Raw genomic sequence first — 25,586 nt, forward strand, 5'->3', positions numbered from 1 at the left:
CCGGGCACTTCCAGACCTTCTGCACCAAGTTTATAAAGGCTTCTGCCTCCGTGGGCAGGGGAAAATAACAGTCACATGCATGTATGGGCTCCCTTCCTGTAAAAGTTGTCCATTTGAAGAATACAGGTGACCTTTTGTGTGGAGGGGAATTAGAATGCCTGTCAATGTGACCACATGAAAATGTGGACTTTTGGGCTACAGAAATAGTTGTAAACAAAGAGTGATGACAATGCTGATGATTATGATGATGTTTCATATGTGACCCTCCACAGCACCTATGGATGAGCTTGGTTTTGGAAGCCCTCCCTGTGCAGAAAACCATGCTTTTCCTGAGTCTCTACACCAAGGTGGGTTTGCAGTGGAGAGGGGTTCAGAATGCTGGCTTGCCAAAACCGGTTTGGCTCAGTGGATAGAGCGTCGGCCTGCGGACTGAAGGGTCTGGGTTCGATTCCGGTCAAGGGCATGTACCTGGGTTGCGGGCACATCCCCAGTAGGAGATGTGCAGGAGGCGGCCGATCGATGTTTCTCTCTCATCGATGTTTCCAACTCTCTATCTCTCTCCCTTCGTCTCTGTAAAAAATCAATAAAATATATTTTTTAAAAAAAAGGAATGCTGGCTAAACCTCAGGGTCCTTTCTATACTTGCCCCTGCCCCTCAGGGGCTAACATGAGCAAAAAATGCCAATATGCCAAAGCCCAGATGATTTCCTGAAGCCTTACAAACACATCACGTGTCTTGTTTTACTTTTAAATGCAAGAGAGTTATGATGCTGGAGACCAGCAGGAGTCCATGCACCAGGAAACCGGGGTTAGGAGCAGGGAGCACATAGGACAGTGGACAGTTCCTGAATCCCCCAAATAAAATACCTCCCCTTCGATAGGTTCACCAGTGGAAGAGTTGTTTGTTTAGCAAGCTCCTCTCCCAAAATAAAACTTCCCACAGGTAGGTGTTTGCTTTTTAGTCTCTTATAAGCACCCTGAAGCTGGAACTGTTATTCACCTTGGACTTCACATGCTGCAAAGCAGTTAGCAGGTGTTCAAGATATGAAAGTTGAGCTCTGGCAAGGTTGCTCAGTGGGTTGGAGCATTGTCCCTTACATCAAAAGGTGGTGGGTTCCATGGACAATAGGGTGGTGAAGGCCTTGGGGGGTGGCTAGAGGGGATCAATGGGGGGGAAAAAGGGGGGACATATGTAATACTTTCAACAATAAGGGTTAAAAAAAGGTGGTGGGTTCGATTCCTGGTCAGGACACATACCCAGGTTCAATCCCCCAGTTGGGGTGCATAGGGAAGCGAACCAATCGGTTTCTCTTTCCCATTGATATTTCTCTCTCACCCTCCTCTCTCTCAAACAAACAAATAAATAAAATCATATCCTCAGGTGAGGATAAAAAAAGATATAAAAGTTGAAGAGGCCGAAACCGGTTTGGCTCAGTGGATAGAGCGTCGGCCTGCGGACTGAAAGGTCCCCGGTTCGATTCCGGTCAAGGGCATGTGCTTGGGTTTCAGGCGCATCCCCAGTGGGGGATGTGCAGGAGGCAGCTGATCGGTGTTTCTCTCTCATCGATGTTTCTAACTCTCTGTCTCTCTCCCTTCCTCTCTGTAAAAAATCAATAAAATATATTTAAAAAAAAAAGTTGAAGAGATAAACAGTCAGAGGCCTTTATCCAGCTAGTTCAGACGACAAGGATTTACAGAGAGGGAAAGCTGGAGGTCAGGGAAGGTGTGTCTGGAAGGGCGCTTTGCAGAGCAATGAGGAAAATGTCTCCCAGCAGAGGTGAGTGGTCACTCTTGCTTACCCAAAGGACAGGGCAGAGCAGTGTACTGGAAAGAACAGCAGTGCCAGAGTCAGGGAGCGCCTCACTCAGAGGCTGGCCCTGCCAAGGTTGTGATGATCAGATTGTTCACACAAAGAGCCCCACAGGCAGTCGGAGCCCAGGGGGCCTGAGATAAAAGTCTTCTGTGAGCAGGCTGAACTCTCTCAAGGCTCTGTTCTAGACAAGTCCCCTCCTCCCCACCATCCACAGACAATTCTAGGATGGAGATAACCTTCATATGTTATTTGTCATGCAGCAAAGCTATTTTGATTCTTCAGTGAATTTATATTACTTATGAAATACTACATCAAAACAAGCACTGTAGCCTGGTACAGGTCAGTGGCGTAACACTGGGTGGAAGACGCTGCATAATGAGGGTGTCATGTCTGATTGGCAGGTTGGGTTCCCAGACCACTGGCATGTTCACAAGGGAAGCAGGGTGTGGTAACTTCTTTGCAGTCAGGTAATGTTTTATATTTCAAAACCAGATGTCAGCTCACCTTACCAGTCTGAAACCACAAAATGAGATCTCATTGATGGTTATGCCCCGTATGTTTGGTTGTTTTTGGAACCCTCAAAGAGGGCCTCGAAGGTGCCCACACACCATTAAGTTAGCTGCAGCCCTGTGAGAAAGTCATTTCCCACACACAACCTTCCTCTCCTATTCCTGTAGCTGCTGGAGCCAACACTGAGTCTGCATGGATGTCATTGGTGGGCCAGCGTGTTGTCTGCCCTTGCTCCCAAAGCCCCCAGTTTTCAGAGAGCCGAACTGTGCTATGTTCCCAAACAGAGAGGGGGAGATGAGCTCCCTTTCCGACCTTACCAGCCAGGCTCAAAAAAGCTCTATTTATATTTTGGGGTCTCACAGTCTCTCATAAACAATTTGGCCAGCTCCTGACCCTCACCCAGAAACAACTCTATTTAAAACAGTTCCATGCGTTCTGGCCCTCACCGCTCTGAGCACAGGCCCTTAACCCCAGTCCAGAGACCAGATGCAAACCAACCTTTACTCCCTCTTCTCCTTCCTGCTGGTTCTTCCCTTTCCTCCTATGGGGACGGCCCAGATTCCCCAAGTGCATCAGTGAATGCAGGCATGGACAGTGGTGGTGGCAAAAGGTGTTGGTTACATTGGTAGGGTGTGGGACAAAGCCATCTTAACTAAATATTTGACAATGTTCGATTCAGGGTGCCATGCAAGCAAAGTACTCCAAAACCACATGTCCACCAGAAAACAAACAAACACTCAAAAACTAGCTGAGAATATGCCCGCATTCATATCCCATGCTTTGTGGAAACCACAGGTGTGAATGGCGTGGGAGCACGTAAGGTGGCCACGGAGCATCCTGCGTGCTGGTTTTAATTCAGGAGCATGTCCTGTGTGGGGGGCTGAGGCCTGTGCTGGAATTAAGCCTGGGCACATTCAAGATGGTGCCCTGGTTCCTCTTGAGACTCAGATCAGCAGTACAGTCCTGGGAACACAGCAGAGGCTCGACGGGAGTTTGAACAGAAACATTGCTCATGCCAAACAAATGACATAGACAGGCATCTGTAACCTGGACTGTCCCAAGATTGGAGTCAACTGCGAGATGGAAAGGGTGCCAGCCGGCAAATGACAGTTCCAGGTACCCAGCCCAAGGAGGTTCCCAGGGAGGCTAGGCCATCATTCTTCAAGTGCTGCAATGAAGTGCCCTGCCTGTAACGCCCTTCCCATCATAGACTGTTGGGAATGTTGTGTAATAACGGGGACATGAACTTTGCTGTCATGGAGGCCCAGTCAAATCTTTGTCCTGTCCCTTTACCAGCTGTGAGACTTCTGGCAATTTACTTAACCCCTCGGAGCCCCAGTTTTCTCTGTAGAAGGGAGATGCTAATACCTGCCTCTGAGTCCTGCTGGAGAGGGGAGAGGAGGTATGTCCAGCAGCCAGCACAGTGCCCAGCATGCATGATTCCTTTTCCCCTTACCACCAACAGTCTTCTCCTAGTGTTCTGAACACCCAGACCAGGCTGCTGAAAGATCTCAAGAGCCTTTGGAACCAGATCATTCTCACAGTCCCTTCCCAAGTTCCCAGGCTGCTGGTCAATTAGCCCACCAGTCGAGGCAGAATTAGACCAAGACCTCTGGGCCAGACCTGCACTTGCATGAAAGCCCCAGCCAGTGACCCAGACGCTGTGGATGAAAGTCCAGGGACTGTGCCTCTGTGGAGTGACATCTTCACTGGGCTATTCACCCGGCCCCTGGGCAATAGTTTCCAGGGAAGAGCAAGGAAAAGATGGTACAGACAGATGGAAAGTATGATTCAGTGGGCAGATTCAGGAATCAGTTCTAACTCCCATGTCTGTCTCTTGCTAAAAGTTGCCCGTGCACACGTCACTTGCTATTTGCTGGACATTTTCATTTATCATCTCTGAAAATAGAACCAAACACATATTCTTGCAGGACTGTTGAGATCTAAATAAATGAAGGTACAGAAAGCACCCAGCACTGTGCTAGCACACGGAAATGGTTAAGATAATAGCAGCTGCTATTATTTCTGTTACTTACCAGAGACACCCCCAGTTACATAGATGGCCATGACGACCGCCATTGCAAATCCAACATTAATAGTGACGATTCCTCCAAAATGTCCTCGACTGAGGACGGCCTGAGCAACACAGCCACATCCGAGGACCTGGAACGAGAGGAAACTCAACAACTGAGTGGAGATGGCCACTGTCAAAGACTTTGACAAAGTAACAAGAAGTACTTTGTAAGCAAATTTGTGGATTTGGCTGCCACAGGCTTTGTGCAAATCAAATTATAATGCTCTGGCTGTGCACAGATCCTGAGGAGTCAGAGCTGTCTCAACAGCACGTAGCACATGACATGCAGAGCCTGCAGGATGACGGTCCCCGGCCTGCACCTGGCTGACGGTGAGTTTTCTTGGGCCTGCGCAGTGTTAAGATTTTGCCTACATTTATGAATCAGATAACTTCACACAATGATCCAGGTTTCTGGCTTTTATATTATTATTATTATTATTATTATTATTATTATTATTATTATTTGCTTTTATTTTAAATCAAACTTTTAATCTTTAATAATAAAAGGGTAATATGCAAATCGACCGAACAGCAGAATGACCGTCTGGACGACCATGCTATGACATGCACTGGTGCCAGGCCAGCCAAAGCGGGTGTGATGCAATTGGTGGGGGGCCCCGCCATCGCCCCACGATCGCCTGCAGAGGGAGGCCCAGGCCACTGGCCAGTGATGCTGTGGCAGGTGTGCGAGGCTGGCCAGCTATTGCACCCCACACCTGTTGCCCACAGAGGGAGGCAACCAGTGGTGGGGGAGGGGGGCAACACCGCACAGATGGCAAGTAGTGGCAGCGGTGGGGGCAGGGCCAGCTGCCAGCAGCCAGGGGAAGGAAAGCCCTGATAGGCCCTGAGCACCAGCCAGGCCTAGGGATCCTACCCGAGGGGTCCTGGATTGCGAGAGGGCACAGGCTGGGACTCTAGTTTTCAGATAATTGTAGATTCACATGAGGTTGTAAGAAATAAAACAAAAAGACCCCATATGCCTTTTATCCATAGATTCCTTTTAATCAATCAGATCTTGCAACCCATAGGGAAAGAATATCCTGGAGCAAAGTAGCAGTTGGCTACCCCTTTAAACAGAGCTGTGCTCTCCCAATTGGCTCCTCCACTTTGCCCACTTAGTTCTCCTTCCTGTTCCCTATGGGCACCTGAGCTTGCGATCCCCAGTATAGGCCAGGTCAGTCTCACAATCATATGCACATCTAACAGGCAGAAAGTTCATTTAAGCCATATGCAAGGCTATTTATTAGAAAGAGTCTGATGTGCTGGAAAACCAGGGAAAACTGCAGGGCAATTGAAATGGCAATCAAGCCTTCCTCATCCCATGTCTTTTCTTTCTGATTGGGCTACAGTTTGCTGGGGAGCAGAGGCTGCCCAATTTACTGCTTCTGGTATTCACCATGGCACCAAGCACATTGCTGTAAGCCAGGGGTGGGGAATATGTGGCCCGCGAGCTGTATAAGGCCCACAGAATCATTTGGTCTGGCCCTGCCAAGGCATTAAGGGTGAGTTAAATATAGCAGGCTAATTTTTAAGTTGATAATTTGTAAGGCCCGAAAATGAAGTTGTAAATACCCATATGGCCCTGGGAAGAAAAAGGCACTCGGGAAGCAGCTGTACCATGGAGATGAAGTATGATAGCCTTCAAATATTACACAGTATTCTGTACAGTGTAGTGAAATAGAATGAGGAAGATCTGTGTGTACCAAGGTATATTACTACATTTAAAGACAAGATGCAAAGCAGTGTTAAAGCACACTGCCAAACTGTATTAAGAATACATTATATATATTTCTTTCTATATGCCTCAGCTGTCTCCGTGAATACATGCATCAGGAAGTGAGATGGCTGAGACAGGTGTCAGAAGAAAACTGTTCCTTGTATATCCTTTTTCTTTTTTACCATGTGTCTTAGTCCATTTGTGGTGCTCTAACAAGATACCGCAGGCTGGATAGCTTATAAGTAATAGAAACGATTTCTCACAGTTCTGGAGGCTGGAAGCCTCAGACCAGGGGCCCGTATGATCAGGTGAGGTCCTCATGCAGGTTGCAGACTTCTCTCTGTGTTCGCACATGGTGAAAGGGCAAACCAGCTCTCTGCGAGGTTTTTTTATAAGGGCGCTTAATCCTACCCCTGAGGGCTCTGCCTTCATAGCCTAGTTATCTCCCAAAGGCCTTACCTCCTAATACCATTACCTTGGGCATTAGATTTTCAACAAATGAAATCGGGATGGGGAGGGGAAGCACAAACATTGAGACCATAGCACCGTGTATTTTCTACTATTTAAAAAATGTGTTAAATATAAATAAATATATAAATTGTCTATGTATTTATTGAATAACCAATTTAAACCATTTAATCATGGTCCATTAAGGAAACATTTCGTAAGAAATGGATATATATAAAAGAATGAAATCAGCCATGACAAGAATGAAATCTTGCCATTTGGAACAATATTGATGAAACTTGAGAACATGATGGTAAGTGAGACAATACCAGCTATTGTATCTCTTCACAAAGAATGAGAAGGGAAGTTGGAAACTGAACTATGAGAGGTTGCACATGAACAATTTCCTGATAGTGATCAATTAATTCTAAATAGCTTTCCCAAGGCTCATTGGTAAGGTCCTTAGAGAAATGCAGTTTGCAAACACGGGATATTTAATACATCTGGGATGATTTACTCCTCCTCGAAGGCAGAGAAAGTATCTAGAAGACCTTTTAAACCCCCTTGCAGTCCCCAGTCCCAAGATACACTGACTGTGTTAGTTCTAACGGCAAGGCAGTAGAGAGAAGAGGGAGGACTTGTTATTTCCAGGGAAGAACTCAGGCTGCCTTTGACTTTCATCCCAGGCTTGGCTCCAGACCCTACATTGGATGCCAAATAAACTTGCAGCAGAAACATGTTCTCTTCTTTCTTAAAAAAAAACAAAACCTCTAGGTTCCGCGCATAGCAGGAGGGAAAGAAAAAATCTCAATGGAAAAGAAATCCACTTGAAAGGCAGAGCTCCTACAAAGGACTGATTGGTGGGCAAGGTACCCCGAGTCATCCCCAAACACCCAGGCCACGCATTCTGGAATCCTTTAGCATTCTGTCCTCTTCTCTTCGCCACCCATAGCCAACCATTCCCAAACCTTCTGAGCCTTCTTCTGCAGCCTCCGACTAGTGTCCCCACTTCTAGTGTCTCCCCACCTAGTGACAGATGAGGCATGGCTCATCCCCTCCCTTCCCCCATTGCTCAGAAAGTGCCTGCACAAACCCCTCAGCACCCAGGGGCTCTCCAGTGCCTTGCTCCATGTTCCCCGGCCACTTTCTGCCCAGTATGCTTCAGCATAAATCTTCTGTATCAGCCAGGCTGGCATCCTAGTCACTTCGAGTGCTTTGAACTCATGACACGCATTCCCACCTCTGTACACCTGCTCATACTATGCCTTCCAGCAGAAACTTTTTGCCCTGCACCCTCCTCAACCAAACTCATTCTATTCTATACAATGAGCTAAAATCCTCCATTTTTTGTGTGGGAATTTCTCTGACACTTTAAGTCCTCAAGGGCTCTTCTGGTTCTTCTACCATGTTTTTACAATGTCATTTCAGTATATTCCACTTTGCCTTGGGGTATCCCACCAAGACTAAAGTGCCCACTCGGGCAGCTTGGGCTTCTTTATATTCCATGCTTAAACAATATTTGATGAAAGATATTAAAATATCTAAATACGAGCCGAAACTGGTTTGGCTCAGTGGATAGAGCGTCGGCCTGCGGACTGAAGGGTCCCGGGTTCGATTCCAGTCAAGGGCACGTGCCTGGGTTGCGGGCACATCCCCAGTGGGAGATGTGCAGGATGCAGCTGGTCGATGTTTCTCTCTCATCGATGTTTCTGACTCTCTATCTCTCTCCCTTCCTCTCTGTAAAAAATCAATAAAATATATTTAAAAAAAATATCTAAATACGAGCATGGAAAAAACCCAGCATAATTGCCTTTTCAAGAGAAAAAGTTAGTTTGGGGTAGAATGTGAAAGTGGGAGGTGCGATTTCTAAGAAATGTCAGTGGGACTGCTGGGAAGTTCCCAACTGAGCCGTGACCTCTATGACAAGACAATTACTGGACACAATGTGAAACCTAATGTGATGAAGTGATGCTCATGATCCACAATGCTGGGGATGGGGAGAGCGAATAATAAACCCACAGATTTTCTTTCATTTGACCTTTCTCCAATCTCTGGCACATCTATTACTTCCTTTAAGGTGTAGACCAAGATGTTCCTAGCACAGTACACAGCCCAAAACACACTCAATAAGTATTTTTCCAGTGAGTATGTAAAAACTGAGCCCTGCCCCGCTGGTGTGGCTCAGTGGTTGAGCATCGACCCATGAACCAAAAGGCCACAGTTCGATTCCTGGTCAGGGAATACGCCCAGGTTGCAGACTTGATCCCCAGCAGGGGGTGTTGCAGGGGCAGCCAGTCAATGATTCTCTGTCATCACTGTTGTTTCTATCTCTCTACCCCTCTCTATTCCTCTCTCCAAAAAAAGTCAATTAAAAAACATATATTTTTTAAAAAAATAAATTTGCCTGAGGACAAATAAAGATATTCTTAAACCCAATTTTAACATTTGTGTTCAAAGTTTCATGTTCCTTCACTTATACTGAACTGCCCTCACCTGTATCTGAGCCAAATAAGTAGTTTGTCTAGATTTGTGCTGTAGGAGTCTGTCTTTCAAAACACCAAATTGTCAGAAACTAAGATCCCCACCCACACCTACAAGGAGCTCTAACTGGGAGTTGGCCGTCACTCGACCATTTCTTCCTTTCTCTCCTCCATGTGTACATTTGAAAATTCTAAGTGCCATGCATGGTATCTGGTACAAGCAAGGATGCAAAAAAACAAAACAAACAAACCACACACAGCCCTAGCTGGTTTGCTCAGTGGATAGAGCATTGGCCAGTGAACTGAAGGGTCCAGGGTTCGATTCTGGTCAATGGCACATACCTGGCTTGCGGACTCGATCCCCAGTTGGGGGCGTGCAGGAGGCAGCCAATTGATGATTTTCATCATTGATGTTTCTCTCTCTCTCCCTCTCCCTTCCTCTCTGAAATCAATAAAAAAATATAAAAACAAAACAAAGCACACGTGTGCACGCGCGCGCGCACACACACACACACACACACAGGTCCTTTGAGAACTTGTCCAATAAAAGAGATAAGATAGCTGAGAACTGGTAAGAATCATAAGAAAAGTATAGATGAAGTGTGGTACTGTCATTTGATGTTATAAGATTGTTATTAATGAATGGCTTAAGTCTTTGTGCCTAGGAAAGTGCATAAAAGCTACAGTTTTGTAATTCAGCTTTACTGAGAAGATGGTTACTTCAACATTTAAATCTCCCCAAATTCGTGAATCATTTTATTAATACTTCAAATTAGTGAATCACCTGACATAATACTATTAAATCTGATCTATACAGTATATGCACATGAGTGTACAACAGATTGGCCCTACTGAGAAACTTGATTAAGATTACATGAGATCAAGATTTCTATTGATATTGCCTGAAATAAAAACAGTTTTCATACTATTGTCTCAACAAATTTGGGTGGTAGAATGGGGGTGGGGTGGGCGGGGAGATCACAGACTTGCATACAGGAATTAGATTTCCAATAGCCAGGCCTCTTACAAACCAATGGTATTGAACAGAAGCCTCGGGCCCTCACAATCTCCCCATTGCCCTTTTCTGGTGATTATTTTTGTCTTTGTAGAATGTGGTTAAGGACACTGTAGAGCAGTCACAAGCTGGTGATCCATGGCTGAAGACAGCCTGTGAGTAGGACTATTTCACAGATGTGTTTTGTTTGGCCCACATGGTGATTTTTCTTAATTTTAGTAATTGTTGCCAGTTTTTAAAAACAGAAAAATTATACAGAGAACTCGATGTCTGGAAATTCCTGAAAAACTGGTAAATCTGATAAAGATTTACACCACTCCTGCCCAGCCACAGTGGAGGTTTGGGTGGCAGGTGCCTCCTACGACAAGGCACATACTATCTACTTCCTCTCTGACCCCATCATGTTCACTTCACACATACTGTATATATTACCTGCTTGGTCACAATAAGATTTGGGGCTATTGACTGCATTCTTAAGCCCTGGAAAGAGAAAGCCATTTAGCTTTTGGTGCCAGAGACTTCCTGGCCCCATATATCATAGAAAACACCTGGGCTAAGACGCAGCACTCCTCCCAGTTCCTGGAGGAAGGCTCTGGACTACCTTCCAACGAAGGACTGACTACAGGTACAACTTTAAGATGGTGGTGCTAGGGAGACCAAAATACACAGTCCCCTCTCCTGAGAAGGGAGTCACTTGGGGAGAGATTTCCCTCCTTCTACAAACATTTTGTTTTTTGTAACTGGAGAGAAAGGAGAACAAATGCCAAGCTACCAGTACAGCATTCTCTGCAAACCTTGGCTTTCCCACCTGTGCTGTAGGCACGCATTGCCACAAGTCCCACATTCTGCTCCACCTGATTATATACACCTGTTTAGTTTACGTGACTATATCCATTGGAACATGTAATGATAATAGTAACAACTAATATTTATTGAGTGCTTTTAATAAGCTAAGCACTTCCCATACAACAACTTCTATGAATCAGGTTCTCTTACTGTCTCCATTATACAAATAAGGAAACAAAGCTTAGAAAGGTTAAGAGGTCAAGAGAATTTCTCATGTTCACACAGGTAGCATGCGCACAATTTTGATCTCTGGATGGGCGAATGGGCACTCATTTACAGGCTGTATGGTTTGAGCCAGGCACTCTCACATATGTTACTTCCATTATTCTTTCCAATACTTAATCCCCATTTTAAAAAGTGAAAGACAGGATGACTTGACAGAATTCATATCTATACTAATAAAAGGGTAATATGTTAATTAGACCGGACATCTTCTGGACAACCTTCCAGATGTCCACGGTGGCGGGGCCGAGACAGAGGCAGTTAGGGATGATCAGGCCAACAGGGCAGAGCAGTTAGGGAGATCAGGCTGGTAGGGAAGAGCAGTTAGGGGGATCAGGCTGGCAGGGAAGAGCAGTTAGGGGGATCAGGCCAACAGGGGAGAGTAGTTAGGGAGATCAGGCTGGTAGGGAAGAGCAGTTAGGGGGATCAGGCCAGCAGGGGAGAGCAGTTAAGGGGCAATCAGGCAGGCAGGCAGAGGTGGTTAGGGGCAATCAGGCAGGCAGGGGAGCAGTTAGGGGCATCAGTCAGGCAGGCAGAGTGGTTAAGGGTGATCAGGCAGGCATGCAGGTGAGCGGTTAGGAGCCAGCGGTCCCGGATTGCGAGAGGGATGTCCAACTGCCGCAAGGATCAGGCCTAAACCGGCAGTTGGACATCCCCCAAGGGGTCCCGGATTGGAGAGGGTGCAGGCTGGGCTGAGGGACACACCCCACCCCCATGCATGAATTTCATGCACTGGGCCTCTAGTAGCTAAATAAGTGACAGAATCCAAGTCTGCAGACAGCCCTGTGGTTCTCATCCCTGTGTTTCTCCCATGACAACTACTGCTGTCTCAGCAGGTCTCCTTGTTCCCTTTATTAGGACAGAATGCATAGGTGTGCATGGCTTTCCAGTCAGTTAGTCTTCTAATTAAAAAACAAAACTTTCTCAATCATAACAAAAATAGTCACAAAGGACCAGGACTGAAACCTGGACATTCTGGTTACAAATAAAGTATTTGATGGCATGCAGCATGAGAGAATATCAGTATATCAATCAACCCTTAAGAACCAGCTGTACTTGAAAGAGATGACATTAGGGCAGGCTCATAAAAAGAGAAGAATCTCAAATTTGAGATTTGAGAAGCAGGTGAATAGGCAAATGGCCAACCTCAGTGCTTTCAGTAGAAAAAAGTACCAAGAATAGACTTGGGCCTCAGAAACGAAAGGTGACTAAACTCCATTATTTCTGCGAGGCTGAAAAAAACAATGCTCTTCTTTTCTGGCCTACACCAGGCATTCACATCCCTCAACTCATCCCAAATAATGTTAGCTTTGACAAGAGCTTGATCACAATCCCAGGGCCAGAATAAGAATCCAATAAAGCACTTCTTTATCAAGGTGTGCATGTTCATACTGGAATGACTATGGATCTGAGTGTGCTGTGTGTGGATGAAGGTTACTGAGGTCAGTTCTCTGTTTATTCAGTGGCCCAATGATATGAAGTATACCATGGTTCACTCTCAATCTGGAAGAGTCCTGAAGACGGAGGAATTCTGGGAGCTGACTTGATTTAGATTTATCCTAGGCCCTTCAATTCCTAAAACATATTTCACAGATCAATAGTTCCATGAGATGCTCCTCAAAAAAGGGATCTGTGGCAAAGTCAATCTGGGGACAGCTACATATTCTATTCCTCTGTTAGAGATTTCCAGTGAACATGGCAATTTCCACAGTTGAGAAAAATAGCTTAGCTTAGTTTAAGCCAGTGTTTCCCAAGTATATTTGGGAAAGACAGCATAATTTCTTTCACTTAATTCTTATCTGCATTTCATGGAACTAGTGTTCTTCAGAACCTATTTCAAGCAATTGCCTAAAACACTTGGAAGGGACAAACTCTGCTGAGTGAACTCTTTTATGGGCAACAGGGTGAAGGGGAAAATAAGACATTTGGGGGGCTAACTATCTGAATCTGTGCCAGTAATCTGCCTTCTGCCTTCTGACGCACTCTTGCTTGCCAATAAACTCCATTCTTATCAAACTCCATTCTTATCGGGGATGCCTGTCCTGCCTTACAGAACCTGTTTCCCGGAATACTCCCATTTTACAGAGGCCATAAAGCATGAACCATATACAACCCCCAGAGGGGCTGGCACCAGTGCTGGCAGGCCTCTGAGTGTGGTCTCACATCCCCCATCCCAACTCATGGGGGGCTACAAAGCCTGCGAAGGGTCCGGCAGCCTGGTCCATATTTGGGAGACAAAGGAACTAAAGGGTATAAAGGGAAAGCTTCGTCCGTATTCATCACTCAGGATTTGGAGACTGACTCCCCTGAGTCGTGGCACTAGTGCAATCTGCAATAAAGGCAACTTTTCTGAATATTCTCTGAGTGCCCGGCTGATTAATTCTCCCGCACCACCTGGCAGTTTATCTGCAACAAGGGGAGTGAAGAAAATGTCCATGAACACGTAAAAATTTTTCAGTTACAAAGGGTATACAATAAAATATAAGAAATTTGTCTCTTTTCCACCCCCAGATTTAATATTTTATTCTCCACAGGTAACTAGTATCAATACTTGATGGTATATTCTGTCAAAAAATATGTGTGTGTATACAAACAGGAGTATTTGATAAATACCATTCTCTGCCTGCTCTTTCCATCTGATAGCTTAAGCAGCAGTTCTCAACCTGTGGGTCGCGACCATCGGAAAACACATATAGCATATCAGATATTTACATTACAATTTATAACAATAGCAAAATTACAGTCATGAAGTAGCAACGAAAATAATTTTATGGTTGGGGGTCACCACAACATGAGGAACTGTATTAAAGGGTCGAGGCATTAGGAAGGTTGAGAACCACTGGCTTAGAGAGTCATTCCGTATCAGCATATGAAGACTGGCTTCTCTATCTTCAATAGCTATATAAGAGTTCATTTCATGGATGCATCCCTTTGCAATGAACTCTTTTTTTATTTAAATTTTTTCAATTACAGTTTACATTCAATATAATTTTGTATTAGTTTCAGGTGTACAACATAGTGGCTAGACAATCATATACTTTACAAACTGTTCCCCTCACTATTTCCAGTACTGATCTGATACCATACATAGTTATTACGACATTATTGACTGTATTCCTTATGCTGTTCTTTACATTCCCATGACTATTTTGTGACTACCAATATGTGCTTCTTAATCCCTTCACCTTTATCACCCATTCCCTCAAGTCCCCTCCCCTCAGGCAACCATCTGTATGTTCACGGTGTCAATGAGTCTGTTTCTATTTTGTTTGTTCATTTATTTTTTCTTTAAATTCCACATATGAGTGAAATCACATGGTATTTGTCTTTCTCTGACTGACCTATTTCACTTAGCATAATACTACCCAGGTTCATCCATGCTGTCACAAGTGGTAAGATTCCATTCTTTGAATATTCCACATACTAAACCTGGCAAGCTCAGGGGAGGTCTGTGTGGCAGCCTTACAAACTCAGAGACCTAAAGTAACCACATAGGATGGTCTGAAATTAAAACGTTTTAACTAAAAGCAGTTCATGGCAAGTAGTCGTGTCCTAGGCTAGAATCTTCCCTGATAAAAGTAAATCTTTACCCTAATTGAGCCTATCTATTGCATCTATGATAACATATCTTTGGGATGTCAAGGTAACTTTGCTTTTTCCAGACCCTTCTGGGAAGACCACAAATCCTCTCATTGTTATTATTATTGTGTTAATAACTATCCTGTACCCCACTTATGTAAAAGTATATGTCTATTATATGTCTATCACTTTACTTTTTATCCAATCCCAGAGCTCTCCACCCCTTTGTTCTCCCGCCTCCTTAATCTATCATCAATGGATTTCATGTAACCCACTCACACCTCCTCTTTAGATTGTGATGTATAAAATGAGGTGAAAAACTGCCATTTTCCAGAGCATTCTCTTAGCCCTTTAGGATTATGCTTCCTGGCAATTGTCATCAGTTTGACTCAAACTCATAAAAATTCTCTGTAGGTTTGAATGTACATATATATACTACAAATCTCATCTATAATAACCCTTCGATGAGCATAGGGGTTCAGACAAATATTCTTTTGAATTAGTGTTTTGGGTTTCTTCAGTCATACCCCAACTTCTTTAACCACTCACTGTGGATAGAGGCATAGGATTTGGGGAAGATTTCTCCTCAGGAAGTCTAAACTTTCAGAGACTAGAGCATGTGGGCTGATTCTAGTCTGAGAGGGACTATAAGCCCTCACTTCCTTTTGGTATTGACTGGCCACCCCAGGTCTGTGTCTTAGCATGACCAGCCAATCTATCAAGATGGAAAAGGTGTCGGGAGCTGGGCAAATTTTTCCAGCATCTTTTTGCTTAAACATTTACTTTGCTTTTAGGTAGCAATGCTAGATCAGACATGAATATGGTGCCCACAGGATGATGGGAGTAACCTTCACTGCTGGGTTGTCTGAGCATTTAGATCAGTTATATTAATTAACTCCCTTTTATGAGGCTTGTCTTCCTCACCTGTCCTTCACTTTATGCCATATCTTCATCACAAGGTTGATGAGTAAAAGCAAGCCAACTTCTGCTCTCATTCTTATGTTCTCCTTTCTTGTCATGTAATGAAAACATGTTGCAATGTACTTTGTTACTAAAGATAAACCAACCAAACCCACTTCTGGGAAGTAGAAAACAAAAGTATTTCCCCTTTCAAAGTCAGAGTCATTTCTGGGTCACGATGAAAAAGCAGAGTTCTGATTGGCAGAATCAAGTTTGGCTTTGGGCGTCTGCAGCTCTTAGAGGTCAGCGACCCAGGATCAGCTTTTCTCCCCAGTTCCTTTGGAACTCAGAAAGTTTCCATGTTAGTCTGGCCTGTGATGTCACTGCTAATAAGGGAAAGCCTGAAGGGAAATCTCCCTTCAGCTGATACTGACTCAGCGTCTAAGGACTTAAGAACCAGCCTATTTAGAGAAAGCATGGGATTTCTAGTCATTCATGGTCATCCGTCTCATGTGGGAGGAAGGGACCAGAGAGCCATTCTTTGAGGAAAGTGCTCTTCAAGGAGGCACCCACATTCATCAGTTTCCTTTCTTTCTGTTTTAATATCATGATATATATTTTTTCCTGGTGGGTGATATCCCTGGGCAACTTAGCAGAAGCAAATGCAAACATGTGCTGGCCATATGGAATTCCCACAGAGAAAAGGAACCTTCCTGAAGTGTTTACAGTACAAATTTACAAAACACTAAAGAAATGATCCTTTGTGAATGAGCATCAGTGGATAAAGTAAACAAGGAGGTGATAGAATAATCATAAAATACCATAAATATAGTAAGCCTAGTGAGTTAAAGAGATAAAAGACATAAACATGTAAGAAAAAAAATACAATTAAAAAACAATAACCAACGGCACTTCTAGAAAAGAAAACATTAATGAAACTACAGTTAATGAGTGTGTTAAACAGATGCTAAATACAACTGAGTAGGGAATTAGTGAATTGGAAGATTGATTCAAGACAACTACAGAAAATTCATTATGGAGAGATTAAGAAATAGAAATATGAAAGAGTGAATGAGGTAAGAAAAGTCAGAGGGTCAAGCATATATACATGCATAATAGTAGTTCTAAACAAAGAAAATAAAGACACTGGGGGAGAGGCAATGTGATAAAGCTGAGAATTTTCCAGAACTGGTGAAAATTGCAAATCCTTAAATTGAAGATGAACCCCTAGTCATATGATAGTGAAATTTCAAAATAAAAAACAGAGAAACTCAACTGTAATCAGAGAAATGCAGACTACCAAGGACAAAATTAAACCAGCAATAACAGACTTGTCACCAGCAGTAATAGACACATTAGGATGACACTTTTGAAATGCCAAGAAAAATCAACCAATCATCAACATAAAATTTACCAAGTGAAATAAAGACATTCAGGCAAACAAAGAAAGTTTATTCCTCACACATCCTTTCTGAAAAATTCCCTAAAGAAAGTTTCTACTGCACAAAGAAGGAGATTTGTTTTTATCTCTTTAAAAGCAAAATAGTGGATGCATGCAGTAATGATTAGAAAATGAACTGGTATATGGTAGTAAATTTATAAGTACTCACTATTAAAACACCAATAACAATAATAGCGAGAATAGAATTTAAATATTAGAAAATAATGACATGTAATATGGAATAGTTGATTACAATTAAGATTTAAAAATTTTTAATATTGTTCAGAAGGTGTTAATTCACTTCACATTTTGTTAGCTCAAGAATATATCTTTTTTAAAAATGTAAGGATAAATACTTATAGAAAGACAAGTAAGGGAAAAGAGAGAAATAAAGAAAGCTGATCAATTCAAGGAAAGGATTAAGAAAACAAACTACTGTGTGGAAGACAAAGAAACCATGTTAAAAATTAAAAAGAGGACTTCACCATAAGTAGAGATTACAAAAGCCATAAGTAAATACAATGAAAAATCATTTCAAAATTATTACTTTCATTGTATTAATCCTGAAAGTACTAAGAATTTTGAAAAACTACCTTTGAAAACAAAAACAAAGTAGTTTCCTGGAAAGAATATAAATTGCCAAAATGGAATTAAGAATAGAAAATCTAAATTAGGCGTAACTGCTAGAGAAATCTCTCAGAAACACCTGTCTTTGCTGTTGCTGTTTACAATGCACATGTAAAATAATCTTCAAGGAACAGATAATCCTCATTGTATACAATGTGGTCCAGAAAATATAAAGAGAGGGAAAGCACTCCAGTTTATTTCATGAGGCTAATATAACCTTGGTAATAAAACTAGACAAGAATAAGATAATAAAAAAATTTATAGTCCAAATCCTTAATAAAACATTGCAAACTGAATGCTGCATGATTAGGTAGGAATACAGCTCAGGAATGTAAGGACAATTTAATGCTAAACATATTCATCAATGTAATTTTCTTCATCAACAGATAAGAAGAAACCCATATGCTTATCTCAATAGATGTAGAAAAGGTATTTTTAAAAATCAGTGATCGTTTCTAATGAACACTTTAGTAAATAAAGAATAAACAAATTTCCTTACTCAAATCAAGAATGTCTAGCAAAAATCTAAAGGAACCATCACACTTAATGACAAAACATGAGAAGCACATTCTTTAAAGTTGGAAATAAAATAAGAATGCCACAATTGCAGCTTCTTATAAATTGCAAGAGGTTTTAACTGCAATAAAAAGACAGAGGAATTTGCCCTAACTGGTTTGGCCCAGTGGATAGAGCGTCGGCCTGCGGACAGAAGGGTCCCAGGTTCGATTCCAGTCAAGGGCATGTACCTTGGTTGCGGGCACATCCCCAGTAGGGGGTGTGCAGGAGGCAGCTCATCGATGTTTCTAACTCTCTATCCCTCTCCCTTCCTCTCTGTAAAAAATCAATAAAATATATTTTAAAAAAGACAGAGAAATTTAAATATTTAAGGACTAGAAAGAAAATTGAAGGTCTCATCTTCTTAGAAAAAAAAATATTATCTGTATCAACACAGTCCAACAGATAATTTGCAATAAGGGAAAAGTTCTATACCTGCTGTCCAATATTATAGTCAATAGTCATATATGGCTCTTCATCACTTGAAATGGGACTGGTAAGACTGAGGAACTCATTTTTAAACTCATTTTTATTTGTTTAATTTAAGTAACCAGAAAAAAAAAAAGAAAGATAAGTAACCACAATGACTACTGGCTATCATATTTGACAGCTCTGACCTATATAGAATATCCAAGATAATCTATAAACTTACTTGAATTAATCAGAGTTACCAAGTTTGCTAAATATAAGATCAACATATAAAAATCAATATTGTTCTTAAACACTATAATAACCAGTTGGAAAATATATTTGTAAAATGTACAATTCACAGTAGCAATAACCATTAGATACCTAGAAATATGGCAAGCAAAATATATAACTAACACCAAATAAATTATAAAAGTTTAGAAAGAAATATAAAAAGCAGACCTATGAATGAAGAGCTTATTTCATGTTCATGAATGAGAAGATTCAATATCTAAAAAATATCAGTTCTATTCAGAATAATATATAAAATTAATGCAATTCCAGCCAAAATCTCTACAGAGTATTTATGAAACTTGATAAACTAATTCTAAAATTCATGTGGAAGAATAAAAGGCTACAAAGTAGTCTAGACAACATTGAAAAAATAATAAGAAAAACACAAGATAAAAATTTAGAAAGTGATTATAACAAAAATATATGGCATCAGTGCAGGTTTGGGCAGAGATCAATGAAATTAAATAAAGAGTAGACATGCAGCCACATTTATAAGTGAACTGGTATGTAATAGAGAGGCCAACACAATCAGCAGCCTTAGGACTGGTACTGGAGCAATTGGCTTTCCTTCCAGATAAAGAAATGACTACTCTACATCATACAAAATTCTAATGATTTAAAGACGTAAATACAAAAAGAAAAATATTGAACTATAAAAAGAAAATACAAAATAGCTTTAATATCTGAATTTAAAACAAATACCAATATCCTATAACCAATAAGAAATCATTTAAAAATGTGCAGAAGACATAAACAGACAACTTACAAAAGAGAAAATCTAAAGTTTTAGTAAACATGAAAAGATAGTCAACTGCACTAGGAACTCTTTTTCCTATATGTCCAAAGGACAGAAATATAAAAGTTGGATACCATGGTCAGGGAGTATGTGGAAAACAGAAACTCACATGTTGCTGCTGGTAGTATAACTTTAAAGCCACTTTGGAGAGCAATTTTACAATACCCTCCCAGTTGAATATGCCAGTTCTGGGACCACCAAACCCATTTCTAAGTATATACTCAAGAGAAACTCTGGAACTCGATTATAAGGAGACATATACAAAGATGTTCATTGCAGCAGTATTGGTAATTGTGACAAATTACAATCAACCTAACAGTTCAAGAGGGGACTGGATATATAAACCCGCCATATTGCACAATGGCTAAAATGAATTGCCTTACATCTACGTGTCCCCAAGTAGCTGAATCTCAAAAAGTGTCTTTGGGGGAAAATCTCAAATTGTAAAAGGTATATAAACTATGAAGCCATGTGTGTAAATTTTTAAAACATATATAAGAATAAGATATATTGCTACAGGCAACAGTGGTAGAAGTTCAAAGGCATACAGGAGAATGGTAAGTAACTTCAGCACAGTGAAGAGACCAGAGATTTGACTCGAATCCCAGCTCCACCACTCACTTGCCTGTGGTCAAGTTGCTTAGTCTACTGAGCCTTGATTTCCTCAGCTGTAAAATAAGAACAATCCCCTTATGTCATGAGATTTTCCAAGGAATGAGTGTCTTGGTATAAAGTATGACCAGCAAATGTTAACCCCTTCACTGTCTTTTGTCGTCATCACTATTTGAAGGGAGAGAACCATGCCTCTTTAGCTTCCTGCTTCAAGGCCCCTTTATACCCCAGTGAAGGTACAGGGCAAGAACCCTCCGTGTTTAGCTTGTTTGGGCATTCAGATTTTAGAAGTGTGGACTTTCTTGCTGTGGCAGGACACCCAAGTACACAAGTGCATATCCATGAAAGGCTAAGTACAGATCATAAGTCATAAGAAAATAGTTAGAAACAGGTGGGATTGACTATGGATGATCTCTCTGATGTCCTCCTGTGACAGAAACACAGAAACTGAGCATGTGGGCCTCTGTTCCCTCATCTGAGGGACACAGGGACTGGACAACGGAGACCACTTCGTCCCAAAGCCAGTGTGTGAGAGCCCAGGGATGGTGGATCCTTCCACGCCTCTGGCAGACTAGCCATGCATGGCCAGAATCAGCCAGGGAGCTGCTGACAGCAGAGACTTCCTATTATCTGCTGGCAAACTGATGGCTCCCGTTCTGGGGGTCCTCCGTCCTGAACACCTCAGGCTTGAAGTGGGGGGCATACCTTTGCAAAGCATTAAGTAGAGCCGAGTAGAGAGGAGACAGATAGAGGGCAGGAGACTGTTGAGGCAGAAAGCAAGAGAGGAGTTACAGGGTCTCTTGAGACTCACTTTCCTATAGGTCCTTTGCTGGCTCACAGAATATAGAAGTCCTAAGGGGGAAAACACATGGTCAGTGTGTTCATTGGAGCCATGAAGATATATGGCAGAACCACCTGGTGATAAAGAGACCCGAAACCTCTATGCTAATAAATTTTTTATAAAATTTCCCTGCCATGATGATGCCTGTTCTATATAATCATCTTTTGACACCTCTACTAACTAATGTACTTTAGGCTGTAAAACTAGTGATGCTCTTGTGGGGATTTCACATGAAAAGAGTTGTATCTCATCAAATTACAGTATATTAGGAATGACTGAAGCCAAGGTATCAAGCCCAGTTTTCGCATTCATGGGCAGGGTGATCTTGGGTGAACCTCTTAATTATATCTGTTTCCCCATCTAGAAGAATGGAGCTGATCTCTCTCTCTCTCCCTCTTCCCCCGCTCCTTCTCTTATCCCTCTCTCCCTCCCAGGAAAGATACAAGATACATGATTGTGCCAGCCTGTGCCTTGGCTTCCCCATCAATATGAAGGGTCAATTCCATTCATCCCACCCCTATCCCAGCTGTCCTCCAGTACCTGGGAATTCTAAATAATGTAGTAGACCCAAACTGCCCTGAATTATGCCCTGCAAAAGCAGACTTATTTTAAGAACTGGCTTATTTGAAGAACTTTCCTATTTCACTCTAAATTTGATATATACTTGATTTTCTCTCTCTCTCTCTCTCTCTCTCTCTCTCTCTATATATATATATATATATATATATATATATATAGTTTCTAAAACTCTCTAAAGTGGGCCCTGGCCAGGTAGCACAGTTGGTTAGACCAGGTAGCACAGTTGGTTAGAACATCATCCCAATATCCCAAGGTTCGGGTTCGATCTTCAGTCAGGGCACATATAAGAATCAACCAATGAATGCATAAATATATGGAACATATTGATGTCAATGTCTGTCTGTCTGTCTCTCTCAAATCAACCAATAATTTTTTTTTAAAAAAAAAAAAAGCTCTCTTGCCCTGCTGGTGTGACTCAGTGGTTGAGCATCGACCCATGAACCAAGAGGTCCCCGGTTTGATTCCCAGTCAAGGCATATGCCCAGGTTTTGGGATTGATCCTCAGTAGGAGGTGTGCAGGAGGCAACAGATTGGCGTTTCTCTCTTTCTATGCCTCTCCCTTACTCTCTCTTTAAAATCAATAAAACATTTTTTAGAAAACACCTCTCTAAAATGGAATAGGCCTATTCCAAGATCTGAGCACACTTTGTAATAGTGATTTTAAAGCCCTAGAATTTCTATAGGAAGCCTATCTGAGAACCTTCCTAGAATGAAATGATTAACCCAGTGACTCTGGCTGGGAGAGAATTGGGGCATGAAGTCATGGAGGAAGACAGGAGCAGACGTGGGAAACACGGAGAGTCTGACATTTCTCATGTACCATTCATCTCATTTCCTCCCTCTCTCCTGCACTGCCCACTCCCCTATGCCCATCCATAGTCTGTGTCCCAGGCCTTTACCTTTTGTATTTCCCTTCAGGGCACACATCAAGGATGTCACTTTTAAAAGAAGGATTCACATTTTTTCGTTCTTAGAAATGTCAAAAAGTAGACCTCTAATGGGCAAGCTGGACACAGAGTGAGAAAAGAATTTAGGGTCTTCCCCAATACACAAGTAGGTGCTACCTACTCAGAAGTTCAGCCCTAGAAGGATGCCTTCCCACCGCAGGCCACATGGCTGCTTGCTGGGCTATTCTTCTCAGCATCTTCAAGAGGATGAGCTGTGTCAAAGAATGCTGAAATGTTTGAAGAGAAAAGAACATACACAGAACAATGAGGAGTGAACATACGAGAAATAACTGGAGATCCTATGTTCAGCAAAAAAAGAAAAGAAAAGAAAAAAAAGATTTAAATTCAACACACATTTACGGGCTCCCATTTATGTATGAGCAGAGTTCTGTGGCAGATGCTGGAGAAAGGAGCCTGCAAGATTTTGGCCAGGAGGAAACAAAGCAGTTGTTTTCAAATACTACAAGAATTCTGAACTGTGTTGGGGTCCAGCCCCAGCGGGTCCAGGGGTCCCCAAAGGTGTGGACAGAGTCGGCGATGAAGGAATGACACGGAAACAGCATTCAGTTGATCAGCAGCCTAGCCAGAATCTCTAGCTAGGATCTCCAGCCAAGTTCTGGTCAGGATCTCCAACCAAGTTCTGGTCAGGATCTCCAACCAAGTTCTGGTGCCATGTTCTCTCGCTAGGTTCTCCAGCCAGGTTCTCCAGGTTCTCCAGCCAGGTTCTATCCAGGTTCTTTTGCTATGTTCTGTCTAGGTTCTCCAGCAAAGTTCTGTAGCCAGGTTCTGTCCAGGATCTTTTGCCATGTTCTCTTGCTAGGTTCTGTCTCTAGGTTCTTCAGCCAGGTTCTCTCGCTAGGTTCTGTTTCTAGGTTCTGTGTCTTGTTACATCTGTATTTATACCAGTTGATTTTAATCCTATCAATTTCTATTCCAAAGGTTAGGGCGTTTCTTATCTCCATTCCAGGGAGTAAAGATTATGTAGCTTAAGCGTGATTGTTCTTAGTTAAAGTGATTAACTACCCGCTTGGCACTTAGTTAAGGGGTTTTATTCCCTCCCTAACTTCAGGGGAAAATTCCTACCTGGGGAAACAACCTTTCTCAGAGAGGTGACCTTGGTTAAAACACATAGCACCAAGAAGGTGAGCAAACATATTAAGAACAGTATGCCATATACGCCAAGTCCCTTGAAACATATGTTGTGCAGATGTTTCTTCCCTGCAGCGACTGTGTCAAGCAGCAAGGATGGACTGGCTCCCAGCAAATTCCCCCTTTTTTATTTTTTAAATGATAGCGCATGTAAATCAGCAGCCACCTCTCGGATTGGGTTGTTTAAGACTCGGAAGAAGACTGACAAGCAATGATAGCGAGCATAGCTATAAACATAGTGGATGGAGTGCACAAGGAGCCTTGTTCCTGTAGAAGGTTGCTGGCCTCTTCAGTCAAAGGATTTCAGCTGTCCTCAAGTCGATGGTTTGGTTGTCCTTGTTGATCTGGCTAGCGGGCAGCATCATTGGTGGTGGGCTTCCCGAAGGGTCAGCGAGTTGAAGGGCTGCATCAAAGGGTCCATCAGGGCGGTGCTTGATGGTGGTGTCAGTGTCTGGGGAGGAGTCAGCTGTGCCCTCTGGGTCGGCCGATATGGATAATACCGGGGAGGAGGAGGATGAGGCAGAGACGGAGGGTGGTGTGACATAAGGTGGGATTAGACGGTCTGGAATCCACACAGGTGAGTCTGCATCCTGTGGAAATATACAAGCATCTCCTCTCCCCCAGGTTAAAAGTACATCAGGTCCCTTCCAGGCTCCTGTAAGTAAGTCTTTCCATTTGACAAAATAAGTGAGTTTCTGCTAAATGAAAGTTTCTTTTGCTGATTTACTCAGAGTCCTCCGACTTGGCTGAGAGAGTAGCTTCCACTTCTTGCTTTTCTACCATCTGTTGGGCCTCAGTTGTTAACTTCTTCAGCTTACCCCATGTTGGCACCTCAGTCCCTTGCATAGCCTTTCTTTTCTTCTTTTTTCCGCTTTTCTGTCATGGGGGCAACTCTAAGTCTTTGGAATGATGGGACAAGGAGCTTCTCTGGGTCCATTGTGGTGACGCATGTAATGCATTTACTCAATCCAAGGCAGGCATTAAAAAGAAAAACCCCCAAATGCTCTCTTGTATCCATTTTAAGAGTAGGATTGGCGCTTTCCGCTATTACCTGAGTCCTGATCTATCACTCCAGGGAGAGCTTGCCAATCCTGCACTTTCCTGGGGTGGAAAGGCTGCAGTGGGGTTAAGGATAAGGCTCCTTGAGCCTACCTTCTCCCATGCCTTTACATTCACCTTTCCTTCCTCAGAAAAGCATGGACATACTTCTTGTATAAAACGTTCTGTCTGACTGGGAGTAACCTTAATTCCTCTGCTAGCAAGCATATGTGTTAAAAGATCAATACAGAGTCTTTTTTCTTTAGACTCAGTATGGCACATCTTCTTAATCTAAAGATCAATACAGTCTTCTTTCTTTGGACTCAGTATGGCACATCTTCTCAATCTAAGTTCTGTACTATCCACCTTCTTACCCTACTTATCCTCTATAGGGGGGTCTGCAGCACCCTGGTGGAGTCCTATCCATCCCGAGTGTGGGGGTTCTCAATTAGGGGGGGGGGGGGCTTACCTAGGGGAATCCTGTTCCAGAGGTTCCCAAAGGTGTGGATGGAGTCGGCGAAGACTATCCACCCTCTTCCTATGGTGGAGTCCTATCCGTCCCAAGTGTGGGGTGGGGGGGCTTACCTAAGGGTCCCTGTTCGGGCGCCATCTGTTGGGGTCCAGCCCCAGCAGGTCCAGGGATCCCCAAAGGTGTGGATGGAGTCGGCGATGAAGGAATGACACGGAGACAGCCTT

At 42.7% G+C, this 25,586-nt stretch overlaps 1 protein-coding gene across 3 annotated transcripts in view; it reads right to left on the reverse strand.

The window, feature by feature from the left end:
* AQP9 (aquaporin 9) overlaps positions 1-25,586 on the reverse strand; it is a 54,521-nt gene that overhangs the window by 22,123 nt on the left and 6,812 nt on the right. For all 3 annotated transcript variants that reach the window (XM_023751603.1, XM_023751602.1, XM_006085902.3), the window contains one exon: positions 4,360-4,486. In XM_023751603.1, coding sequence (XP_023607371.1) covers positions 4,360-4,486 — 127 coding nt within the window. The remainder of the gene's footprint in view (positions 1-4,359; positions 4,487-25,586) is intronic.

This window comes from Myotis lucifugus, unplaced genomic scaffold (assembly GCF_000147115.1).
Source record: "Myotis lucifugus unplaced genomic scaffold, Myoluc2.0 scaffold_23, whole genome shotgun sequence".
Classification (NCBI taxonomy): Eukaryota; Metazoa; Chordata; class Mammalia; order Chiroptera; family Vespertilionidae; genus Myotis; species Myotis lucifugus.